Raw genomic sequence first — 21,262 nt, forward strand, 5'->3', positions numbered from 1 at the left:
GACTTACGTGAAGGATGGCAGGGGCTGCAGTCGCGGTTTGGGGATGGGGAGAGTGCAGCAAGCAGGTGTTGAACTCGTATCTCTGTCTGAGCACGGACAGGATCAGGCCCTTGTTTTCTAACCTGGTCCTTTTGCACATGGCAGCATTATAAAAAACACTTCCCTGCTGGGACTGACATGCAAGCCTCCAGCACCAGGCATTTCCACTTCAGTTCCTTATAATTATTTAGCCAAATTGCAAGAGCAAATTTTTGAATCAGCTTTAAAGACCAGCAGTCAGTTTAAGATGAGTCTTTATCATTATCATTATTATTATTTTAATCACGTACTTTAAATGAGATCTTTAAATTGTTCTAGCCTTGTAAATACTAATATGCAAAGTCTGTAGCTAATGCTACCTCATAACCAGCTCTTGCTTCTTTTCAGCTCTGGGACTGTCCTCTAAGTGTTATTCTGTCTTGTCTGACTGGAGATGTGCACTGAGGATTTTCACAGAAGCATAATTCATCCTCCTTGGATTTCTCATGCAGTTCCTAAGCAGAAGCCAGGCTAAAGTACAAAGTGAAATAGCAGCCCCTTGCCTGCATTGCTCAGGCAGGAGCCATGTAGCAGGAAAAGGGATTTCCGTTCCTCCGTCCTGTGGCACTCTGAGTGTCTTAAGAGTAAACTTAAATCTACTGGGACACGACCGTGGGCTTCCTATATCCACGTGAGCTCAGCTGCAGTAACTCTGACAATCAGGAGGTGTGTTCCACCTCACTGCCCTGCGAGCAATGTCTTCTGCCTCTACGTAGCTGCAGCCTTTTGGCATTGCTGGCTGCTTCTCACGTGTATTTTCTGTTCTGCTTCTGCATCCCACACTGCTCTGCTGCTGCACTGTGTGCACTCTGGGATCTTTTGCAGAAAGCATTGGGATCCAGTCAATTGGTGCAAACCAAATCATTCCTCCGATTTCTCTTGCCAGGTCCCATTTATGCCCCAGTGTTTGTGAGCTAGACCTTAGTATGTTCGGAGCCCTGCCAGCAGCTGGAAAGAAACACCGGAGATCAGAGCAACCCTCGCAGCCCCGTTTGTAGCAGGCTCTTTGGATTCCTGCCTTTAAGTCACACAGGGATTTCAGAGTGAGGGTAACGGGGCATCTGAAAAGGAAAAAGTTGAAATCCAGCAGATGTTTCTCACTGATCTCTTCCTGAAGCAGCAGACTGCTGAGGCTGAGCCAGCACTGCAGACCTGGGAAAACCGGCAACATGTGTGGTGCTTTTGGATGTCCCAGGCTGCTTTCTTTCCATGGGGCATGTTCAGCAGCTGTAGAGCCCATTCCTGTGCGCTGAGTCCTTGTGCTCATCCTAGGATGTGTCATTCTGGGATGTGTCCTTGGCCTCTGCTTCCCTGCCAGCACCATTTCACATACTATTTGGCCAGCAGAAAGTGCTTCAAACGGCTTAGCAGTCCCAGAATGGCAACGAAATCTGCACGTGGATGACTGAAAGACAGATGGAGGGGCTGGCTGTGGATGAGAAGCACCGCTTCTGCAAGGTACAGTAAGCAGCTACCAAAATATTTGCTGGTACGAGGGTGGAGTCTTGCAGATGGGCTGCAGAAGGAAGCAAGCAGAGCTGGCAGATGTTTTAAGCCTCAATGTAGAGGCCTCTCTGAGATGTGCAACCACTCAAGAGCACAGACAGAGGGACGTATTGCCCTCCTCGAGGCTAGAGACAAGTTGTGAACAAGGCTGGCATGTTTCTAAGAGGTTTTAATTACAATTGCTGCACATGTTTTAATATGCATGTGGCATAGTGCAAGGATTTTTCTCATTCTTCATACATATATTTAAATATATCCTCAGAGCAGGAGTGAAATCTTGGTATTATTAATTTAAAATCTGCAGATAAATTGGTTTTCAAGATAAGGCGGGGACTTCAGCACGTATGAGGCTCAAAAGCATGAATGGAGGGCACGTGCAAAAAGGAATGAATGCATGAGATTAATTTGTGTGCATTTAAAAATAGAAACTGTACGTAATGCTGTGCAAAGCTGAAATCTATTTTTAGCTGTTTACATAGAACGGAAGCATATGTTCTCAAGGTCTCCAGTTCGCCTATGTGGGTTGGTCAAAAAGTTGTGACATGCTGAGAAAGGCATTTGCGCCCTGTTTTTAGCAGAAGCCACATCCAAAAACATGAATTTAAAAGAGGAGAGACTGCAAAATACAGGCCACGAGGCAGTCTTTGCCCCGCTCTCTCATATGCCTTGCCAACCTTTCAGCACCTGAATCTCCCAGCTTTTAACTGCCTCCCTCTCTGTCATTCTGCATGAGCCTTTTCCTCAAGCCCTCTCTTTTTTGTCTCTCAGAGGATGTAGGCAGCTCCGTGTCACATCCTCCCGTGGACATTTTTTCCTCCTTCCAACAGAGAGGAGTGTTCACTGAAGAAACTTGTGGATCTGCATGCTGTGCATTACAAAATAGCTAGTTCTGCAGTGACATGCAGAAAAATGCATACCCTCACATGCCTTAAAAGATTTCTTTCTACAGTGTGTATGTGTTGTGATTTGGTATCATCTCATGCAAGAGCAGAGCTAAATATTGAGTGAAACTGAAAGCCAAGTATGTAGTTTAAGAACTCACTCTTTTGTGTGTGTGCCACAACAGCAATATTGGGTAAGCCCATGAGAAGCCAACATCCCAGCTGTGGAAAAGTAGCACATGACAGTAAGGGGCAACAGGGGGACAGGAGTCAATATTGTGTCAGGCAGGCATGAACAGGACGTATGAAAGCTGAAGCAGTGGTTGTTAAAAATGTTTTTAGAGGGATAAGAATGGTGTACTAACACACAGAGGAGGGAGGAAGTTAAAAGTCCATAAGGCAGAGGAAGGGTAAGTGAGCAGCATGCCACTGTCAGGCCCCTCACTATGGTAAGTACTGTTACATGATGGTTTATGTCAAACAGTACTAACAGAGCAGGATTCCAGCCCGTCTGGAGCTCTGCCTACAACTGTCACCCTGCCCCTGAAATTCAGCAATATTGTCGCTGACCTACCATTGCACCAGCTTTGAATACCCTTCCAAAGGATATTAGCTTCAAAGTCTAAGCCTTACGACCTTTTGCTGCAGAGCTAATCTCTTCTTGTTTGTGTTCCTGTCGGCGTTGGTCTGCATCCACAAAATGCAGTGCGATCTCTATCACTTGCAGGCCCAGGGCATGTCCCCTTTCACTCGTGAAGACGTGCAGACGTGCCGTGGCGGGGCACCAAATAAAATCGCTTGATAGCCACGCACACGATACCGGCGTGTACACATCCCACACGTGAATAGCAAAGGGCAGCCCTCGGCCGCCAGCCAGCGTTTGGCCGGTGAGGTGACGTTTGATCGATGCCACACCGGATCGATAGCGAGCACGGAAGAAAACAAGCAGGAAGAAGCTGTGGTAAGGAATGCCAGTGGGAGGACCTGGCAGACGCCCACGGGAGTTGATTCAGGAGGGAGATGCAGCCCCACCTGTTCTGCTGTGAGCAAGCTTGCCCTGCACCGCAGCACTGCTGTACTCGACGTGGGTTTAATAACACATGTCGAAACGTCAGGTGGTTCGCAGCAGGGAATTGGGCTGGGGACGCCCGTCTCTCTGAAGGGAGATAGCCCAAGCTGACTTACGACGAGAGCCAAGTGCCAGCGAGCTGCTGCTGAGCAGGACAGGGATTTTGGCCTCATGACAGAAATCACACCCCTGTGTGTGCCCAGGAAATGATGGGGGCCTAGAATTCAATGAGATGAGAAATAAGCATGAGAGTAAATAACAGTCAAGACTGTTAAAAAATTATAATTAAAAAATAATCTTGCTGTACATAATTCCTCCCATTGTTCTTGGCAGTATCTGTAAATAAAATAAAACTGTACTAATAGATGTGGAATTTCTTATACTTCTACCCTATATAGCTCTTACCATCATCCTGTGAGCGACTACGGCCCTTCACACTCAGTCCTTTTCAATGTGTTGTTCACCACATTGATGCTTGGCCTTGAATTAAAACCTTATTTCTGATAAATTGTGTCATCATGAAAAGATCCCTTTCTCTCTGTTTTGTTTGTTTGTTTGTTTGTTTTTAAATATAGACTGTACTTAGGGGCTCCACAAGAGCTACAATGCCTTAACAATATCATTTGGAGCTATTTTCTATGTGTATGATGTCCCTACAGGTTGCAATGAATTCCAGCCTCTGAAACATTTTTGTATGGCTTGGCTTGGACATATTGGCAAGCTCTTTGCACTTGGTCTACCCTTAACTACTGAGAGGTATTATTGATTTTTACTCTATTTTAACACAGAATATTTGGTAACATCAGTAGTGCTCGAGAGTTGTTTTTAAATTAAATAAAAAAACAAGAAGACAGAAAAAATACAATATATTTCTAGTAATTTGAAAATACAACATTTCCGTTTAAAGCATTATTGTATTTTTCATTTTAACTTCTATTTTTACTTTCATTCATATACTCTGGCTTGCTTTACCTCATATGGGAGCAACACAAAGCACAGGAAGTCCGTCAGCCAGATACACCGCAATTACAACTGCCTCATTTTGACAGAGCTATGCAAAACATCCAGCACACAGGCCAGCTTCGCCTCCACCAGCTCACTGTATCCACCCTGCACCTTTCTGCTAGCCTGCATGTAAGTGTGCATGTAAATATCACCTTCAGTGTGATAAATGGTTTTCATGCAGTGAATAAAGTCTGAAAAATCATTTAGATCAAAAGGGAAATTTTCTGTTTTATCTTCATAATAGAAATGTCAACTACGAGGACTCGTTTTCTTTTTTCACAATGGGTTCTGTTTCCTAATAGTCTCTTTGGAAGTGTCTTAGTTGCAAAATGATTTGGGCAATATAGGAACCGAAGCTGTGACCAGGGGCTACAGCAAAGGCAGCAGTAGACAAAGCAGCCAGAGGGATGACCGTGGTCCTCTGTCCTGCAAGATCTCTGTTTTACCAACAGCAGGAGAAGGTTCAGAGACAAGCCAGAGCTCGATGTGCGGTCAAGAAATCTGCTTTATTTGAAATTCTCATCCAGCCCAGTGCGTAGCAGTGACTCCGAATGGGGACACGACCCTTGAAAGCAGACTCCAGTAACACTGCTGAGGTCAGCAGCCTTCCCAGAACAGCATCAGCCAGGAGAGAAGCTATTTTTTCACTTCACAACCTTCTTTCTGATCAATGCAAAACCTCATTCTGAAAGCCACCTGCTTCCAAACACCAAACCCGAGCTGCCCACCTCCCCCTGCAACCCCACAACCACGCACACGTGCACTTTCAAGGTTTTTTTAGAGTTGCGCTTTCCAAAGGTTCAGAACCCACTCCCAAGACTATTTGAATGCAGTGTGGATTGTGGATATCATTGCTCGAGTACACGCAATTTCATTTTCAGCACTGTCACTTTAATGTGGAAGAAATTATTGAAAATGGGAATGTTGGGGAAAATATATTATATATATATATATACTACATATATATATAATATATAAATCAGAGGCTTATAGTTTGACTGTGTTAGCTGTAGTCACATCCAGGCCTACTTCCAGTGACTTAAGCGTCAGAATTTGCTACGCAGCTGCCCTGTAACTGCTGTCACGCTAGGGGCATGACTCATAACAATGGCACCATTGTTGTTTTGAGGGCTTTTTTGTAGCTTTTCTTCTCTCTCAGATGGGAAGGGAACGTAAGAGTCATCTAGCCTGACCTATAAAACGCCAACACCTAGTAATTAGTTAAGGTAAGCACGTTCCTCTTTGCTGTTTTGTCACAGATGCAGGACTGTTTGGGGACCCCAGGTTTATTTCAAAGCCACAGCAGCGGCTCAAAGAGTGGCAGGATGTCATCCTGCTTCCCTTTCCCCTTTTCTGTGTGGGTGTGCAAGCTCGGAGGGCACACACATTCCTCTGGGACACGCGAGGACATCTGTCACAAACCTCCGCTCCTTTACCAGGCCTGCTCCCCTCGCTGGGGGTCGGCCTCTTCTTGCAGGTAACTAGTGATAGGACTAGAGGGAATGGCCTCAAGATGTGCCTGGGGAGGTTCAGGTTGGAAATGAGGAGACATTTCTTCTCAGAAAGAGCAGTCAGGCACTGGGACGGGTTGCCCAGGGAGGTGGTGGAGTCACCGTCCCTGGGGGTGTTCAAGGAAAGGTTGGACGTGGTGCTTAGGGACACGGTTCAGTGGGTGACATTGGTGGTAGGGGGATGGTTGGGCCAGGTGATCTAGGGGGTCTTTTCCACCCCTACCGATGCCGCGAGCCTACGAAACCACCGCCCCTTCGCTCGCCGGGGGCTCCCCTGCGGCCCCCCCTCGTTATGTAACGGCGGTGGCGCCGCCATTTGCCGCCGGGGCCGGGGCGGAGCCGTGCATGCGCTGTGCTCGCCCTCCTCCTTCCTCCTCCTTCCTCCTCCTTCCTCCTCCTTCCTCCTCCTCGCGGGCAGGCGGCGGCGGCGGCTGCAGCGGGGCCGCGCGGAGCCTTCTCCTGCCGCTCTGAGGCCGCGCTCCCAGGCCGGGTGAGGGGCGGCGGGCGGCGGGCAGCGGGCGGGGGCCGGGCGGGCAGCGGGGGGCTCGGAGCGGCCACACGGACCCCGCCAGGCCCTGCCCGGGCCCGCGGCCTCCCCCTGCCGCCTCCAGGGGGGAGCCGGGGCTGCCGGTACCGAGCTGAGGGTGCGGAGAGTGCCTCGCAGGGGGCTGAGCCCGCCGGGGGCGGCCCCGCCGTGTCCCCGCGTCCCCCGGTGCCCCCGCGGCCTGCTGGGCTTCCCCGCCTGGTGCCGGGGAGCGGCGCTTGTCTGCCCTGGGCCGCCGGGATGCGGGTTTGGGGCGTCGGTGGGCTCATCTGTGTCTCCTTTTATTCCTGTGAGCAAACTTTGGGGTGATCTTAGCACTCTCTTAACGCGCTAATAACCCAGCTAACCTTAATTTTCCGCTAACCGAGTACTCGTTCTCTGCGTTCCAGCTGTGTCGGTGTAATTTGCGGTGTCTAAACGCTCGATTTTTTTTTTGCTCGCAGGCGCCGTGTGAAGGCTGATGTTTTTTAAGCAGAGGTTCTCGGTTGTGTTTTCTCGTTTGGGGCTTAACCAAGAACACTGCCCGCCTGCTGCACCCAAGGTCAGCGTGACTGAGCTGCTGCGGTGCGTTCGTTCAGGAGCCCTTTTCAAGGGCCGAAATACAAAGCAATATAAAAATGCTTCGTGAAAATCTCTGTCAGCAGCCCCTGACTCTGAGAGATTGCTTTAATCCCAAGAAAATAGAACTGAAATGAAACCATGGCTCTTTATGCAAAGCAATTGGCAATACCTCATTTCTTTTTTTTTTTTCTTAATGGGGAGTCAGTGTTCTTGCCGAGCCGTGATGTACATAAACAGCGAGAGGCCCCGGCTGGGATGTTTCAGGGTGACTGTAGGATCTGCTGGCAGTGGAACAGGCTGGTGGTTTCAGTTTAACGCCCTGTGCTGCAGCTCATGGGAGCTGTTGAATGTCGCATGTATCTCTGCATTCTTGTTAGTACAATTGGTGTTTTCTTGCGTTCAGACAGATTTTGTTAGCCATACGAATAATCGCTGTGGAATTACTTGGGCTTTTACAGAGACGGCTGATGAAGGAGGAGGGAGCGCTGAAAATGTAGCCTAATGCTGCTGCCCAGGGCTGCGTGGTGGCGTGATACACCCTGAAAAAATGGGAGTGTGGCCTGAGAGGTGCCTGCGAGCTGGTTTGGGTCAGGGCTGTCCTTCTGCTCCGTGCTGGGCGCTGTGATGCTCCGTGTCTGGAAATCCACGCGGTGCTAGTGAATGCCCAGATGTAGGGAGCGTTTCAGAGAAACTTCACTTCTGTAATGGCAGTGAGGGCTTTTTGTGTGTGTTGACGGGAGCTCGGCCTCTGTTTGGACAGGCTGTTCTCCCTTCGGCCTGTGTCCTTGCTGGAAGGATTGCGTGAAGGACCGGCTGTGTCCCCGCAGAGTGCTGCCTTGCTGGAAAAGTGCAGCTTGTGTATGGGCCGTAACCAACCTGCCAGCCTGTGGGGAACACTAGACCTTAACTGGCTGTCCTCGAAACGGCGGACTTCAGTGGCTCTCCTGCGCTTGTGCAGTAAGCCTCGCGTCTCTGTGAGAGCCACGCAACTGGATTATGCGTGGGACGCGAGGGACTGTAAGAAAGATAATAGCTGGAAGTGGGCTGCGGGGTTGTATAACCGCGTTCTGAACCCTGCCGTGTCAGTGCGCCCCAGTCCTGCCTGGGGTACAGGCTGAGCTGGGTGGCCTGGTGGGCTGCACGCAGGTGGAGCCTTCTGGTGTAGAGCCTGTTGCTTTGCTGCTCCACCAAATGTGACTTTTGAACCTCATTTCTGTTTGTGGTGGACCTTCTCATGGCAGGTGGCAATAGCGTTTGCTTCCTTTATGCTTGTGGGCTGTGTAGAATAGTGGCTTCCAGTGGACACAGCTTTACGTCTGTCTTTCCAAGAAATATGTATGCACGCATATAAAATCAGCTGAAGATCGAAAAGGATGGCCACCTCTAAAAACAGCCTTGGATAAAGAGGGATGACACATCATTCTTGCCATTCCTGATTCCAAAGCAGATCACAGCAGGTACACCAGAAGACAGTGATGCAGCTTGGGGAACATTTCTGATTTCCCTTTCTTGAAACCTGTTCCAAGTTCCAGAAATAAGGTTGAGTCTCCATATATTGAAGACGTTTGTCAAAATTAAACCTGGAAGCTTTTCAGAGGAAGAAGCTTTAGTATGGACTAAAAAACTGTTGCATCCTTTTAGATACAGAGACCATAGGATCTTCACAAAGTAAAGAGCCTAAACAGATGTCTGTTGTGTATGAATTATGGGAGTTGTAGGCCAGAGTGCATGGACAGCACGACTGCTTGCTTACATTCGTAGTTACAGCTTCTGAGTCGGCTATCAGCGGTAGTTTCTCACACGTGTAGACTAAATGTCTTCTTTTTGTTTGTAGATATGGCTCGTGGACAGCAGAAGATTCAGTCGCAGCAGAAAAATGCCAAAAAGCAAGCTGAGCAAAAAAAGAAACAAGGACATGATCAGAAGGCTGCAGCCAAGGCTGCCTTGATATATACCTGCACTGTCTGTAGGGTAAGGGATACCGAAGGCAAAGTATTATTGTGGGCAGGTCCGTCTCTGGGCCTAGAGCAGAACTTTTAGAAGATTATGTAGCGTAAACTAAAGCACTTTTAAGTGGCTCTCTAGTTTGTTACTGTAAGCATTTGTATCTGTTACATTACTTGCTTACAGATCACTGAGCTGTATTGATAACTGTGCTAGGAGAAATTGAGAGGTCGCGTACTGATCTGGTTCAGGTAGTTAAGTTATCTCCCTGAATTGTAAGGGGCTGCGTGCACTTTCAGTATGCTGTAAATACTTCCTGATTAGCCTCCGGGTAGAAAGATCTTCTCTTCGTGACGGAATTGGCCTGCCCTAACATCACTGGTTGTTGATGTTAATGTGCAGAGGGAAAGGTGGTGTTGGATGCTGCCAAAAGCTTTAATGCAAGTTCAATATACAGTAACTTCTGTTAGAATAGAAGTCTTGATGAGAGAACAGAAATCTGAGCGCTGTTCAGATTATACTTTTCCTTCTGGGTGTTCTTCTGGAGCGTTCCAGTGTTGGAATTGAAGTATAAACTTGCCATTTTCACTTAAATGGTGAATTTTAGAATAGATTTATCACTTTTTGGGTCTTAATCAAGGTTCCAAATTCAGGGCTGCTCACTTACGTACTTTTAGCCAGCTCCTCTTTTTGTGAAATGGGACTGTAGCAGCAATTACTTTGGGCAGTTGTTGCTTGCAAATATGTTGTAGCAATAGTCTGAGACTGCTTGTGCCAAGTAGAGGGTCAGACTGAGCAACGTAACTCCCTGGCCACTTGATAAACAGTGGATAGCTTTCATAAAGATTTGATTTGGAGAAGGATCAGTGCTCACCTTTTAGCTGTTGGAAGTAAGGAGGTGGGTTTTTTACCGAACTGCTGTATGAAATGTAAGGTTTGCAGGCAGATTGCTAGTAAGAGTAATAACTGCTGGTGAAGATGCCAAGACAGTATGATACTAGTACTTAAGTACCCCTCAGAAAACCTGAGGTTAAATATTCTCTCTCAATCTGCAGATAAATTAATGGCGCTCCTGTCTCTAGACAGTGTCACTGAAGAGATGTTTTGCTTCACATACACAAAAAACAAAAACAAAAAACCTAGGGGGTGAATAGGTTTTGTAGTATCATGTAACTCTTGTACTGTGCATAAAGCTAAATGTCTCTCTTTAATCAGACACAAATGCCGGATCCCAAGACCTTCAAACAGCACTTTGAAAGCAAGCATCCTAAGACTCCACTTCCTCCAGAACTGGCTGATGTTCAGGCATAAAGTTGTCTACAGGTCATTACCTTAATTTCTAAATCATTATCTGAGAAGGTATATTAGGAACCATTTTTTTGTTTGGTTGTCTTTTTTTACCCCCACCAACTGGGACTTACAAGTTGCTTCATTTTCCTTGATATAATAAGTATATAACTGTAAGTTAATTTAAACAGTTCTGTTGCATCAAGAAGAAAGCTAATACTCGCATAGCTGAAGTGGTTGTGGCATTTCACTGTGTCCGGAGGATGTTTTGAAAGGTATTTACATTACTTGAAATGGTCATCCTTAGAGTCGTAGGAATACTCTGTTCATTAGTTACTGCTTTGAAATGTTAGCTTTTGCACTTTTTGCTTTGAACAAAGTATTTGTAATAAATAGGATCTGTGGGTTACAAAACATGTAATGAAAGCAGAATTGTTTAGCATATTTCCAACAATTCAGCTTTCTTTGTTCCTGAAGCTATGCAAGTGAATGCAGATTTTTCTGCATTCAAATACAAAATGTAACCTCTGTGTTAACTCCAGAAGAGATTTCTCGACGGCCAGTTGTGAGGCTGTAACTGGAAGTGGTTATAATTAAAGGCTGAAATGAGGCAAAAAACAGTATTATGGCATTTCATTCACTCAAAGGTAAACAGCATTGTGTAACAGTTCAGCTTAACGGAGTTGTTCTTGTTTTTTGTAGGTGAAGTCATGGCACCTATTGACTCTTCTACTGTCAGACCTTACATAACAAACCTGCAGCTGCTTTTCTAAAACTGTTGATCAGCAAAAATGAAGGGGCTACAGAAACGTTCATATTTTTATGCTGTTCCCTCTTGGGCTTCACGCAAAGACAATTCTGTGTAAATGTACAGTTGTGCCCTCTTTGGAAATCCTGAAAAATCAGTCCATACTTGTTATAAAAAAAAATTTTTTACAATTGTAATTATATTGATGTTCATATTGTGTAAAATAACTCATTTAATAAAGTAGTACTTTGATTTTACAATATCACAGATTAAATGCCTGTAGAAGTTCTGTTTCAACTTTCTGCATTATCTGCCTTATAAAATAATAAAAGACAAAGTGGAATTTTCCCCATCCTGCCAAAACACGAGCAGTATCATTCCACTGGAAGTAATGTACATTACAGTAAATGAATCTTAAATGAAGAGGGAAGCTGCTCAGATTCACTGTTTGATGTGCTGCCTGCTTGAGCTCAGTCGCTAATGTTCAAGTTACAGACTCGAGAGGCACGGCGAGCTCCCTAGAAGCTGCACGAGAATCGCGAGCCTTCCTTCTACGCTTCTGTCCTGTGTATCGGAGTCTATCCTACAAGCCATTTCAAAGGGGGTTCTTGTGCTGTGAGGGAGCTGGGTCCTTGGAACCTTGCGCTGGAGAGACCCGTGGTAGGCTTGTGTTCCTTAATAGTCGGTAGGTGCCTGAGGAAGCTGAGAGGCGATAGAATTTAATGCTTCTGGGGACGCTGGCTTGAAAAATGCTCACAGATATTAGTTAAAAGCAACTCTGCTCTGAGTTGAGAATTTGATTTGAGAAGCGTTTTGAAGATACTTGAGCAGTCAACTGCATGTGTTTTCCCCCTCAAATGCATCTGGTTAATTCAGTAGCAGCTCTTCAGGAAATACATAAAATAGCCAGCCACTAATAACCCTTCTTCACAACCAGCTTAAAATAAGCCTGTTGGAAGAGAGCCAAAGTAACTGAAACGTTATGGCTAGCTTAAGAAATTGCATGCGATTAAAGTTGCAGTGACAAGAAAAAGCTGGATAATAACTCTGGCCAAAAACACTTGAGAAGCTAACTGTGATTAGCCTTTAAATGTTCTGGGCTCAGTTCTAATCCCAGATGCATGGTGCAGAAGTAGTGAAAAAACATCCGAATTGTTCTAGAGGGTCTGCTGTACAAAATCCTGTCTTTGGTATTTGGAGGGGGCTTATTCAGAGCTTTCCTTGAGAGCTCCCAGTAAGAAGCAACGCTACAACTGCTGTGGCTTTCTGTAGCTACAAGGAATGTAAAAATAAAAATTGTGGCGGTCCTAGTGACCCTTGCTGCGCAGCAGGACTGTACATTTGACCCTCAAATGGCTTCCTAAAGTCTAGGACCATAGTCTCAAAGACTCATTCACTTAAAAGAATGCACTTGGTATTTTATTATATAAAGTCAAAGCCTTCGTCCTCGTCCACTCTTTTGCTCTTTAATGAACTACTTCTGTGAGACTAGCTTCCTGTCCTCTTTGCTGTGACAGTATCTGTGTAAATACTTCCTTTGACATGAAGTTTCTCTGTATTATAGTCACTCCGGGATAACCTATGTACCACTTAACTTTTATAGATGATGTTGTTCTCCTCTGCGAGTAATCCACTACTGCACTTGTACACCTGACATCAGAATGTAACCCTTCATTTATTTTTTCTTTGATGTTATCAATAACTATATCCTGACCAACTGGCTCCCACAAGGCAAGAAATCTGCTCTCAACCTTTGTGCTGTACGGGGGAGACGTACCTAACTGTTCTGATGCTGTAGTTTGTCTAAAATATGCTGAGTGCAAATGGATAAAGATGCTTCTGGCACTGACTGGTATTTGGTAATCTGGTTTTACTTTGGAAAATGTTCTGGGATGTATCCGTATGGCTTGGTCTTGAGGTGAAGTATCTGTTCTATTCCTTCAATTCAGATTGTGTAGCATTAAATAAAAATATTTTGTTTCTTAAACAATCTCTCTTTATGAGCGCTGAAGAGCTGGAAAGCTGCATCGCTAGTGGGATGGTGAAGTGAGAACTGTATTTTCAAACCTGTGTGATGCTCAATTTGAAAATACCCTATGAACTGATCTTTGTAGGAGAAGGCAAGGGTGATCCGCAGTTCAGTAAGACCCCTAGTTGCAGTAGCTGCAGTCTCAAATACAGGAGCAAATGAAAGCTATCGCAGAATTGTTATAAAGGCATCATGAGTGTAGTGGGAATGCTATGCTAAATGGGGGAATAGTTCTCATTTAGGATATCTGCGATATTCCTCGCACCGGGAAGGTCAGAGGAAGGACTAGCATCTCTCCTGATCTGAAGGATGCCACCCTGTTACCTGGCTAAAGACACAGGTGTGCATTGTGACGTGTCTGATCAAAGAGAATTAAAAAAACTAAAATGTAAAATGTCCTATTTCCGGCCTGCTTTTAAAAACAAGTATCACTGCACTTAATGAAATTAATTTCCTAGCTGTGGACAGTCCTGGAGCTTGAAGCCATCCAACTTTAAATGAAGTAGAAAGTTTCCCATGTCCTGTTGAGAAAGATTCACCTTTGTGTAGGGACAGCATTCAGGTAAAGCATTCTTGTGTCGTCAGCATGGGTATGGGTGCTTGTGGAACAACGTTAAAAAGGGATTTGGGGTTTTTAAAAGCCCACGTCTCTTCCGGGAGTATCTAAAATTGAATTTTAAGCGGGGCTCAGAATGTTTTGCAAAAAGTCTCACTTTATTCCCCGAAAGTAAGTTAGCGTGTGTAGTTAGATGAGGTCATCCCAGGGACTGCTGAGTAATCGGTACGGACAGCCCTAGGATTTGTGTTGCCCGGATTTAGTAAAGCAGAGGTGCAGTAACTCGGTTATAGCCTCTTTCTAAGCGATTCTGGTTTCTTGCTATCAAAAAGCTGTGAAAAATCTGCAATGGATGTGGAAGGCGGTTGCAATGTAGCCTTAAGGAAACAGTTGGCTTTATGCAGTGCTCTCGAAATGTCCCTGGAGACTGTCCCTCTCGGTTATTTGTTCTAAAGCTGCAAACACTTCAGCTCAAGTAAAGCTGATGACCAGGGGCTGTTTGCAAACCACATGGTAGTGAAGGAATTTGTAGCATTTGTGTAAACTGTATTGAACTGTTTTCCTATCTTGATAAAATGAGCTAACGGGTGGAATTTCTTTTGTCATCAGACACAAAATGGCTCGAGGTCTGTCTTGTTTCCCATTTCCACAGAAGCAAGTCGGGGAGCATCTGGCTTTGCTACAAGGGTGGTCTTCCCAAGGTCTGGCCGGTGAAGTCCATTAGTCCTACAGCACTCATAAACAGTGTAAAGGTCAGCTTGTATTTCTGCCTACTCATTCTACTGCATTTTGGGGCTTTCGATTTACGTGTTTAGAACCTGACAGGTTTTACAACGGATTTCAAACTCAGCCCCAAAACTCAGGTTTGGACGTGCATACAGTACGTGATTTTCCATGTCGTGCAGCACCATCAGAGCTGTTGCTGTAGTCCAGGCAGTGGAGAGGTGTGAAGTTCTGTCTGTGGAATTTTGCTGTCAGTGTTTTGAAAACTATTTGGAAATTTTTAATGCATTGTTTACTGTCTTATGTTTTTTCATGTAGATAAGGTACGCTTGAGACTCCCTGAGGGAGCAGTGTTATCGTGGTAGCTTTCAAAGAAAGGTATTATAGGTTGGATATATATATTTTACAACTCTCTAATAACGCTCTTAACATGCTCTTAGCACTGGGGTTTCGGGGAATAGAGCTATCTGCCTTTGTCCCAACATTATTATCCAACACAAGTCCATTCAAGCAGTCTCAAGTTTTTCAGGAAATCCAGCACAGCTTTGCCTCTGAAAAATACTGTCCATGGCGTGTGTAGAGCTAAGATCAGTACAGCACTTGGATGGTACTGTAAAAATGTTTGTGTCTTCCCTGTTCTTAGCTGTTACTGAATTGCAAACTACACAAAACAATAGTAAATGCAGGAGAAGTAAGGGCTGAGGGAGGTCTCCAAAAGCTGTCCAGGCCATCTCCTTGCTTGGAGGTTGGGTGAGATCTGCCAAGACTATCACAATTCTTTCTCTTGTTCGTAATTACTTCCAACCAAAGGCATCCCCTGACCTTGTAAGCAGCGTGTTCCACCGCTGAACCTCACAACTGGAGGGTTATCACAGCAACGGTTTATCCCTGCGAGTTAAGTCAATTACTTATTGTTCCTACTGACAACAGATATGATGAATAGTGCCCTCAGCTGAACGTTGCTATCATGTCCTCCTTGTGGTCTTCTCTTTTAAGTAAACCCAAGTAGTTCAGTCACTCTTCATAGGTCACGACTTCTCAGTCTGGTGATTGCTTGTGCTCTTCTCTGTATTGTCTCCAGTTTGGCTGTGTTCTTAGCTCGTATTGTCCAAAATGTGACCCGAAGCGCTGGCAGAGGCTAACACGGAGTAGGTGGAACAGGCGCATTCAGGGACTTGCATGCATTAGTTTTATCAGCACAAGCTGGAACTATATTTGCCTCCTTCCACGAACATCACATTGGGTCCAGCCTAGTAATCTCTATTTTCTATCTATTTAATGCACGCATGCTTTCATTGGATCTCAGACCAATTTATCAAGATAGCAGTGTCCTAGTCCTGCCTCCTATACCGTTTGCAGCTCATCCAAGTATGGTTTCATGGGGAAATCTTGCAGCTGCTCTCTTTTGCTCTATAATCTGCCTTGTTCATGGACGTGCTGGATGGGACAGATCCCACACAAAGCCCTGCAGTTCCCCCCCGTGAGTATCTTCCCAGGTTCCCAGGTGGTAATGACTCTTTGAGCGCGTTGTTTGCTGCTGTATTTCTCCTGGTGGGTGGTGTGGATAGGAGCTTGCTGTTTCACCCGGGAGGATTTCACACAAGGACAGTGTCGCAGTCCTTTAGAGCCACAGTGGGGCTTCGCATCCTGTGTGTCCGTGGCGCCAGGCCACTTTTCACACAGGGAGATGGATGTTATTGTAGTACGGCAGAGCTTTTTCCTGACAAATCCACGTTGCCTGGCTTTTGCTGAGTTATTTTCCCACGTGCATTTACAAGCAGGATTTTATAAAAACTATTCTAGCGTTTTTCCAGGTTTAGCTGACTGACAGAGTCCCTTGTTTCTTTTTATACCCCTTGTGTTTATCCTGCAGCACTCCTGGGCCCTCCTCTGTGCTCTGGGAGCGCTCAGAGAGGAACGCTAATGGTCTGTGCTCATGTGGGTGACTGCTGGAGTATCTTAGGTCAGATTAACCAGCTATTGCCAACTCGGATACCATCTAAATCCTCTAAATACTCTCAGGTTACTCTTTCCACTTTGTGTCGTGCTTTGTTTAGTCGTTAACTTCTTTGTGTGTGTGGACTTGAGTCAAAAGTGCTCTTTATTACTTATTGGTAAGCCTTATCTTTCATTTGATTTCCTTCCCTATCAAGTAATGTACCTAAGCTTAATTTTATCTTTTTATAGGTATTTACAGACTCTTTTGCATCTCTCTCTATAACCTTGGCTGTTTTCTTTTTTTCCACTCTGCCAGTGAAGCTGTTACCTTGCCCGCTTCAGAGCTACCTAAAAACCAGTCCCCTGCCAGAATCCACGGAAACTAAAACACCCAGGTCTTTGAAAATGCTTTTTTAGTGCCGCGGGGACACTGGTGTTCAGCCCTGCTTCCTGAGGGGCAGCGTGCAGACAAGGCCACGATTCGAGCTCAGCGCCCTGGGGCGGGCTCAGGCAATTCAAGCAGCAGGGCAACTTAGCCTTACTTTTTGGTGGTGGTGGCTTTTTGCACCGTTTTCTCACTGCGAAGATATCAGAAGCTATTTATACTTCGTTCTGATAAGTTCTGATAAGTCCCAAACGAGTCAGAGCTGTGAACTTTCTCATTAAAGTTTGAGCTGTGCTCAGCGTTTGCTCAGCCTCACATCAGCTGTGGCTGCATGCCAGTAGGAGTACGGCAGTGGGGGAGAGACACAGCAGAGCGGGCTGACCTCATAAATGTGCAATAGCTGCTAGGCTCTACCTAAACCTGTACACTGCTAATTAGAGTAAATGATTGAACGACTTTTCACCAGACATCATTCTGATCTTTTCTCCCCCATTTTTCAAGGTTGTTCCTAAGCTTTAATGGTTGCTACCTGTCCTTCCTTTTCACGTGGAGGCTTGTGCCATCCAGACCATCGTCAGTTCATCCTATTTATGTTCTTTACCTTCTGTTTAGTGGTAATGGGGCAATACCCAAGCCTTCTTCGCGTACAGGATGGTGCTTTGCAAGATGAAAGTACACCTGAAAAACAAACGCGTACCAGTTACACTTCGTGCTCCCAGGCCAACAGGGTGGGCCTTCATTTTCAGCTTCTTCTTCCTGATGTGCCTTCAAGTTCCAGAAGCCATTACCTGACGATAACGTTAACTTTCTTTTGGTATATGTGTTTTCTTTAGCTGTAAATGGTTCCCGCGTATTTTGCAATAAAATGCTTGATTTATTTTGAAATACTGTGGGTCTTTTGAAGGGCAAGAAATGTTTGCTTCCAAACGAAAGGATAATTGAAGAAATATCATCTCAAAAAAAAAAAAGTCTAAAATGTTTGTATGTGCTCTGCTGGTGTTAGGAATCTTCTAACAGTTGCTACTGACTTTCTGTTACAGCAACACTCAACACAATGGCACTTTCTGTTTCTGAGGGGGCTGTGATTCAGATCTTGTGCCACAGGACTGTGTGCGCTACGAGAGCTGACCAGAGTAATTGCCTGGGCAGTGAGTGGAACTCCTTCTCTCCATGCAGGACCAGAGGGAAAAAATAATTTACATTTGTGACTAGATCCCAGTTGCTGATTTATTTTGTTTGTTTGTTTAGAACATAAGTTTAGATTGTGATTTACAGAAAATGCTCAACTCTTCTTAGATACATTTTCTAAAGAATGTCTGCCGCTGCGGTTAGCTCTTACCAAATCAATGCTAAAAGACAACATTTCTCTTGAGATCTAAGAAATACTGTTTATTCAGGGCCATGTTAAGAAATAGCACACAGCTGCTTCTTGCTGCTGCAGTAAATCATTCAAAGAATTTGCTGTTATGCATCTGAAAGAAAGTGACACTGTTTGGGTCATAACTTTGCCACTAACTCATGAGGAAGACTTTTCAGCTTTTAGACTGCCTTCTAAATGGACGAAGCAAGCCTCTATTTTTCTCAAGTAATAATTTCATTCTACATCACTCAAGTTGATAGGAAGTTAGTTTTGTCATTTGGTAAATATCCGTGTGTTTGTGCAGAAATCTGCTAGTTTGAGCGGCTCTGTAAAATCTATAAATCAAGTTCAGTTCCTCTGACCTCTGTACCAAAAAGAAGCTACAATTACTGGGCATGTAGGAGATGCACTGCTCTAGCCTAGAAATCACGCACAGTACTGAATGCAAGGTAAGACAGGCTTCACAAACTGCAGTGCATAAAGTCATCAGATGTTTTTGAGCTGCAGTCACTCAATCCTCAACATTTCTTCTGCCCTGCCCTGCTGTTTTATCGTAAGCCTTTTAACTGGAAAGGCTGTGTGGGCAACGTGACTCTGTGTGGACCTCACAGATGCTGGTGCCCCATAGACAGAGATTTGGAAACCGCTGTCCTGGACACTTGTGAAATTAATTGTCCCACTTGCTGTGAGGCTCCAGGCCTTTTCTCAGGACCCAGACATCTCCGTGTCACCCCCCTTTCCCCAGCTGGGGCGGGGAATGCGTAGGAGTGCAATCATGGAACAATGAAACTGTCCAGCATGAAGCTAATACTGGTTTGATTGCACCATCTATTTTTAGCTGGTAATGGCCTGACTTCACCTTTCATCGCTATGAAGGGGCAGGAGCAAGCTGGCATTGTAGACGTGCCGTCCTCTGGAAGGGAGGCTCGTGCAGTTACACTGGAGTCGTGCCTAGCTTCCCCTAGACCAGAACTGCTCAACCCCCTGGCTGAACACAGCCAAATTCAGCAGAAGGAGGGTATCTTAAGGGCAGTTCTGTGCTGTGAGCTTTGTGAAAACTGGCAGATGGGTAGAGGGAATGCTCTCTATTTCATTACTAGGGAGGGTGGTCGGTTAGAGCTGCAAAATAACCTCCCACAATGCTGGGCACCAAACACTCGAGAAATGCCCAAACCACAAGACAAATTTCCATCAGTGCTTGCATCCAAATCAGTGCCTGCACCAAACTTGCTCGGTGTCAGAGCTTCTGCCATGGCTCTGCGGGCAGCAGAGCTATATTACCTACCACTCACTGCCTGGGATGAGGCAGTCCTTCTGCTGCCTCCCTCATCTTCTGCTTCTGTCTTCTGCCTCCGTCTTCTGCCTCCCTCATCTTCTGCCTCCGTCTCCTATTGCCTCCATCTTCTTCTGCCTCCCTCTTTCTTCTGCTCCTGGCTATGTTCCCTATCATCACCTGTGTCCCATGATAGGTGTTTTTTGGGCACCGCCATGAGACGAGCCACGCCAGCACTCCCACAGAAAATGATCCCACCAGCTTCTGCTGGCCAGGAGAGGTAAGTCAGCCCCAGGGACTCTGCCAAACCCCGGTGCAGGGGAAGCAGGATGAGCTTAGCAGGAGTGTGAGAGACAGGAGACAAGGAGTCCTCCCTCTTCACCATGGCATGTGAACCACAGTCACAGAGGGCCAAATCCTATACTCAGTGTCCCTGTGCTGTATTTTGAGCTTCTCGGGAGCATGTGTTAAGCTCAGAGAGCTTCCCAGGGAGCCTGTTTTTCTTTACAAGATCAGCAAAGAAAAAACAGCTTTTCCGTGATAGTGCGCTGCACGAGGAAAGAAGGAGAGGAAGAGGTTAGATCCCAGCAAAAGGCTGCAAGAACAATTTACTCTGCATTTGCTTTCAGGAAGTGTTTTGCTTTTGAACACTCGAAGCTGGCTCTGAATTGATTGATTGTTAATGATGGTCAAAGTCCATTTAAAGGCAATAAACTGACAACGTCTGGAGGAGATTGTGGTTTATATGGCACCCGTGTCAGATACTTTGCAATTACTGATGCACCATCCATCTAACTGATGTGGGAATGAATGTGCTAACTCCTTGAGTGAGCTTTTTTCCCCTTCCATCCCTCCTTGCTGTGGGTCTGCCTATGCCAGGCCTCTACGTGCTGTGTTGATACTTACCCAGACGCTCATCTCTCCACATACTCTTGAGCAGGCTTGTTTAGAGCTGGTGACTCAGGAAGGGAAAAAACTGGACGGAAATTTAAACAAAGCTGATGCTGAGACTTCATTGTCAGCAGGGATGTTTACGAGCTGATTTTGACCAGAATTTGACTCCAGCAGGCCATATGCTGTAGAGCTGGCAGGGAGAGAAAGGAAGTCCTTCCATTTCCAGTGAGCTCCAAGGGAGGAAATGGACAGGAAAGCCCAACGAAGCAGTCACTGCTCAAGAGCAGACTAGAACAGAGGAATGGGAACATCGAAAAATACCACCAAAAAATAAAGGTCAGCTATGAACCCAAAGAGCGCCGCATCCCAGAATTTCTTTACAAATGGCTCTGGTTCTCAAGCAGTTACAAGCTCTACCAAGAGCTTGTTGCCTTGATTGCTAAATCTGATTACGACAAAATACTGAAATGTTATTCTAGCTGAAGGTTAGTCGTCCAGCTTCTTAAAACATGCAAAGCTGTTAATGTCCCCCTGGAGAGCGAACACAAGCAGACTAGCATTAGTGTGTAGAATTTAACTTAAAATCAAAATTCCTCATTACCGTGACTGGTCTGTCTCAAGCCACTCATCAAGCAATATGGTGGGTTAGGACATATGCAAAGAGATTAAACAAACAATCTCAATGGTTACCCTTGGTTAAATGTTTTAGTTACCGGATTTTGTGGTGTTAGACACGTCACATTTTTTTGAGGTAGGCATCTCTTGTTTTTGCTAATAAAATCCAACTATTTTAAGAATCTTTCCCAATCTGTGAATTCAAATTGTTTAGAAACAATCCATCTTTTAATCCAGGAAGCTATATCCAAAACAATATTATTATTGGTATTACTTTTGTCTTCCACTGGCTACCATTTTCTAGTCTCCCCGTTCTCCTGGTGGACTCTTCCTCATCCCCATCTCCAGCCAGCTT

The 21,262-nt window shown here is 45.5% G+C and overlaps 1 protein-coding gene across 3 annotated transcripts; it reads left to right on the forward strand.

Annotated features, from left to right (window-relative positions):
* Positions 1-5,909: 5,909 nt before the first annotated feature.
* ZNF706 (zinc finger protein 706) lies at positions 5,910-13,121 on the forward strand. Of its 3 annotated transcripts, none has more exons than XM_083822628.1 (4): positions 5,910-6,016; positions 8,990-9,126; positions 10,315-10,422; positions 11,089-13,121. In XM_083822628.1, the coding sequence occupies exons 2-3, from the start codon at positions 8,992-8,994 to the stop codon at positions 10,408-10,410; spliced, it is 231 nt and encodes a 76-aa protein (XP_083678754.1). In that variant the 5' UTR covers positions 5,910-6,016; positions 8,990-8,991; the 3' UTR covers positions 10,411-10,422; positions 11,089-13,121. The 3 variants fall into 3 exon arrangements, with proteins under 3 accessions (XP_083678754.1, XP_083678753.1, XP_083678755.1); XM_083822627.1 differs by lacking the exon at positions 5,910-6,016 and adding an exon at positions 6,382-6,540; XM_083822629.1 differs by lacking the exon at positions 5,910-6,016 and adding an exon at positions 7,227-8,612.
* Positions 13,122-21,262: the final 8,141 nt, after the last annotated feature.

Source organism: Anser anser, assembly GCF_964211835.1.
Source record: "Anser anser genome assembly, chromosome: 2".
Classification (NCBI taxonomy): Eukaryota; Metazoa; Chordata; class Aves; order Anseriformes; family Anatidae; genus Anser; species Anser anser.

What these genes read in the sequence shown, in the direction of transcription:
- ZNF706 (XM_083822628.1), top strand. Translation starts at nt 8,992, where the DNA reads ATGGCTCGTGGACAGCAGAAGATTCAGTCGCAGCAGAAAAATGCCAAA. An exon ending in ATACCTGCACTGTCTGTAGG is followed by an intron (nt 9,127 to 10,314) that starts GTAAGGGATACC and finishes CTCTTTAATCAG; the next exon opens with ACACAAATGCCGGATCCCAA.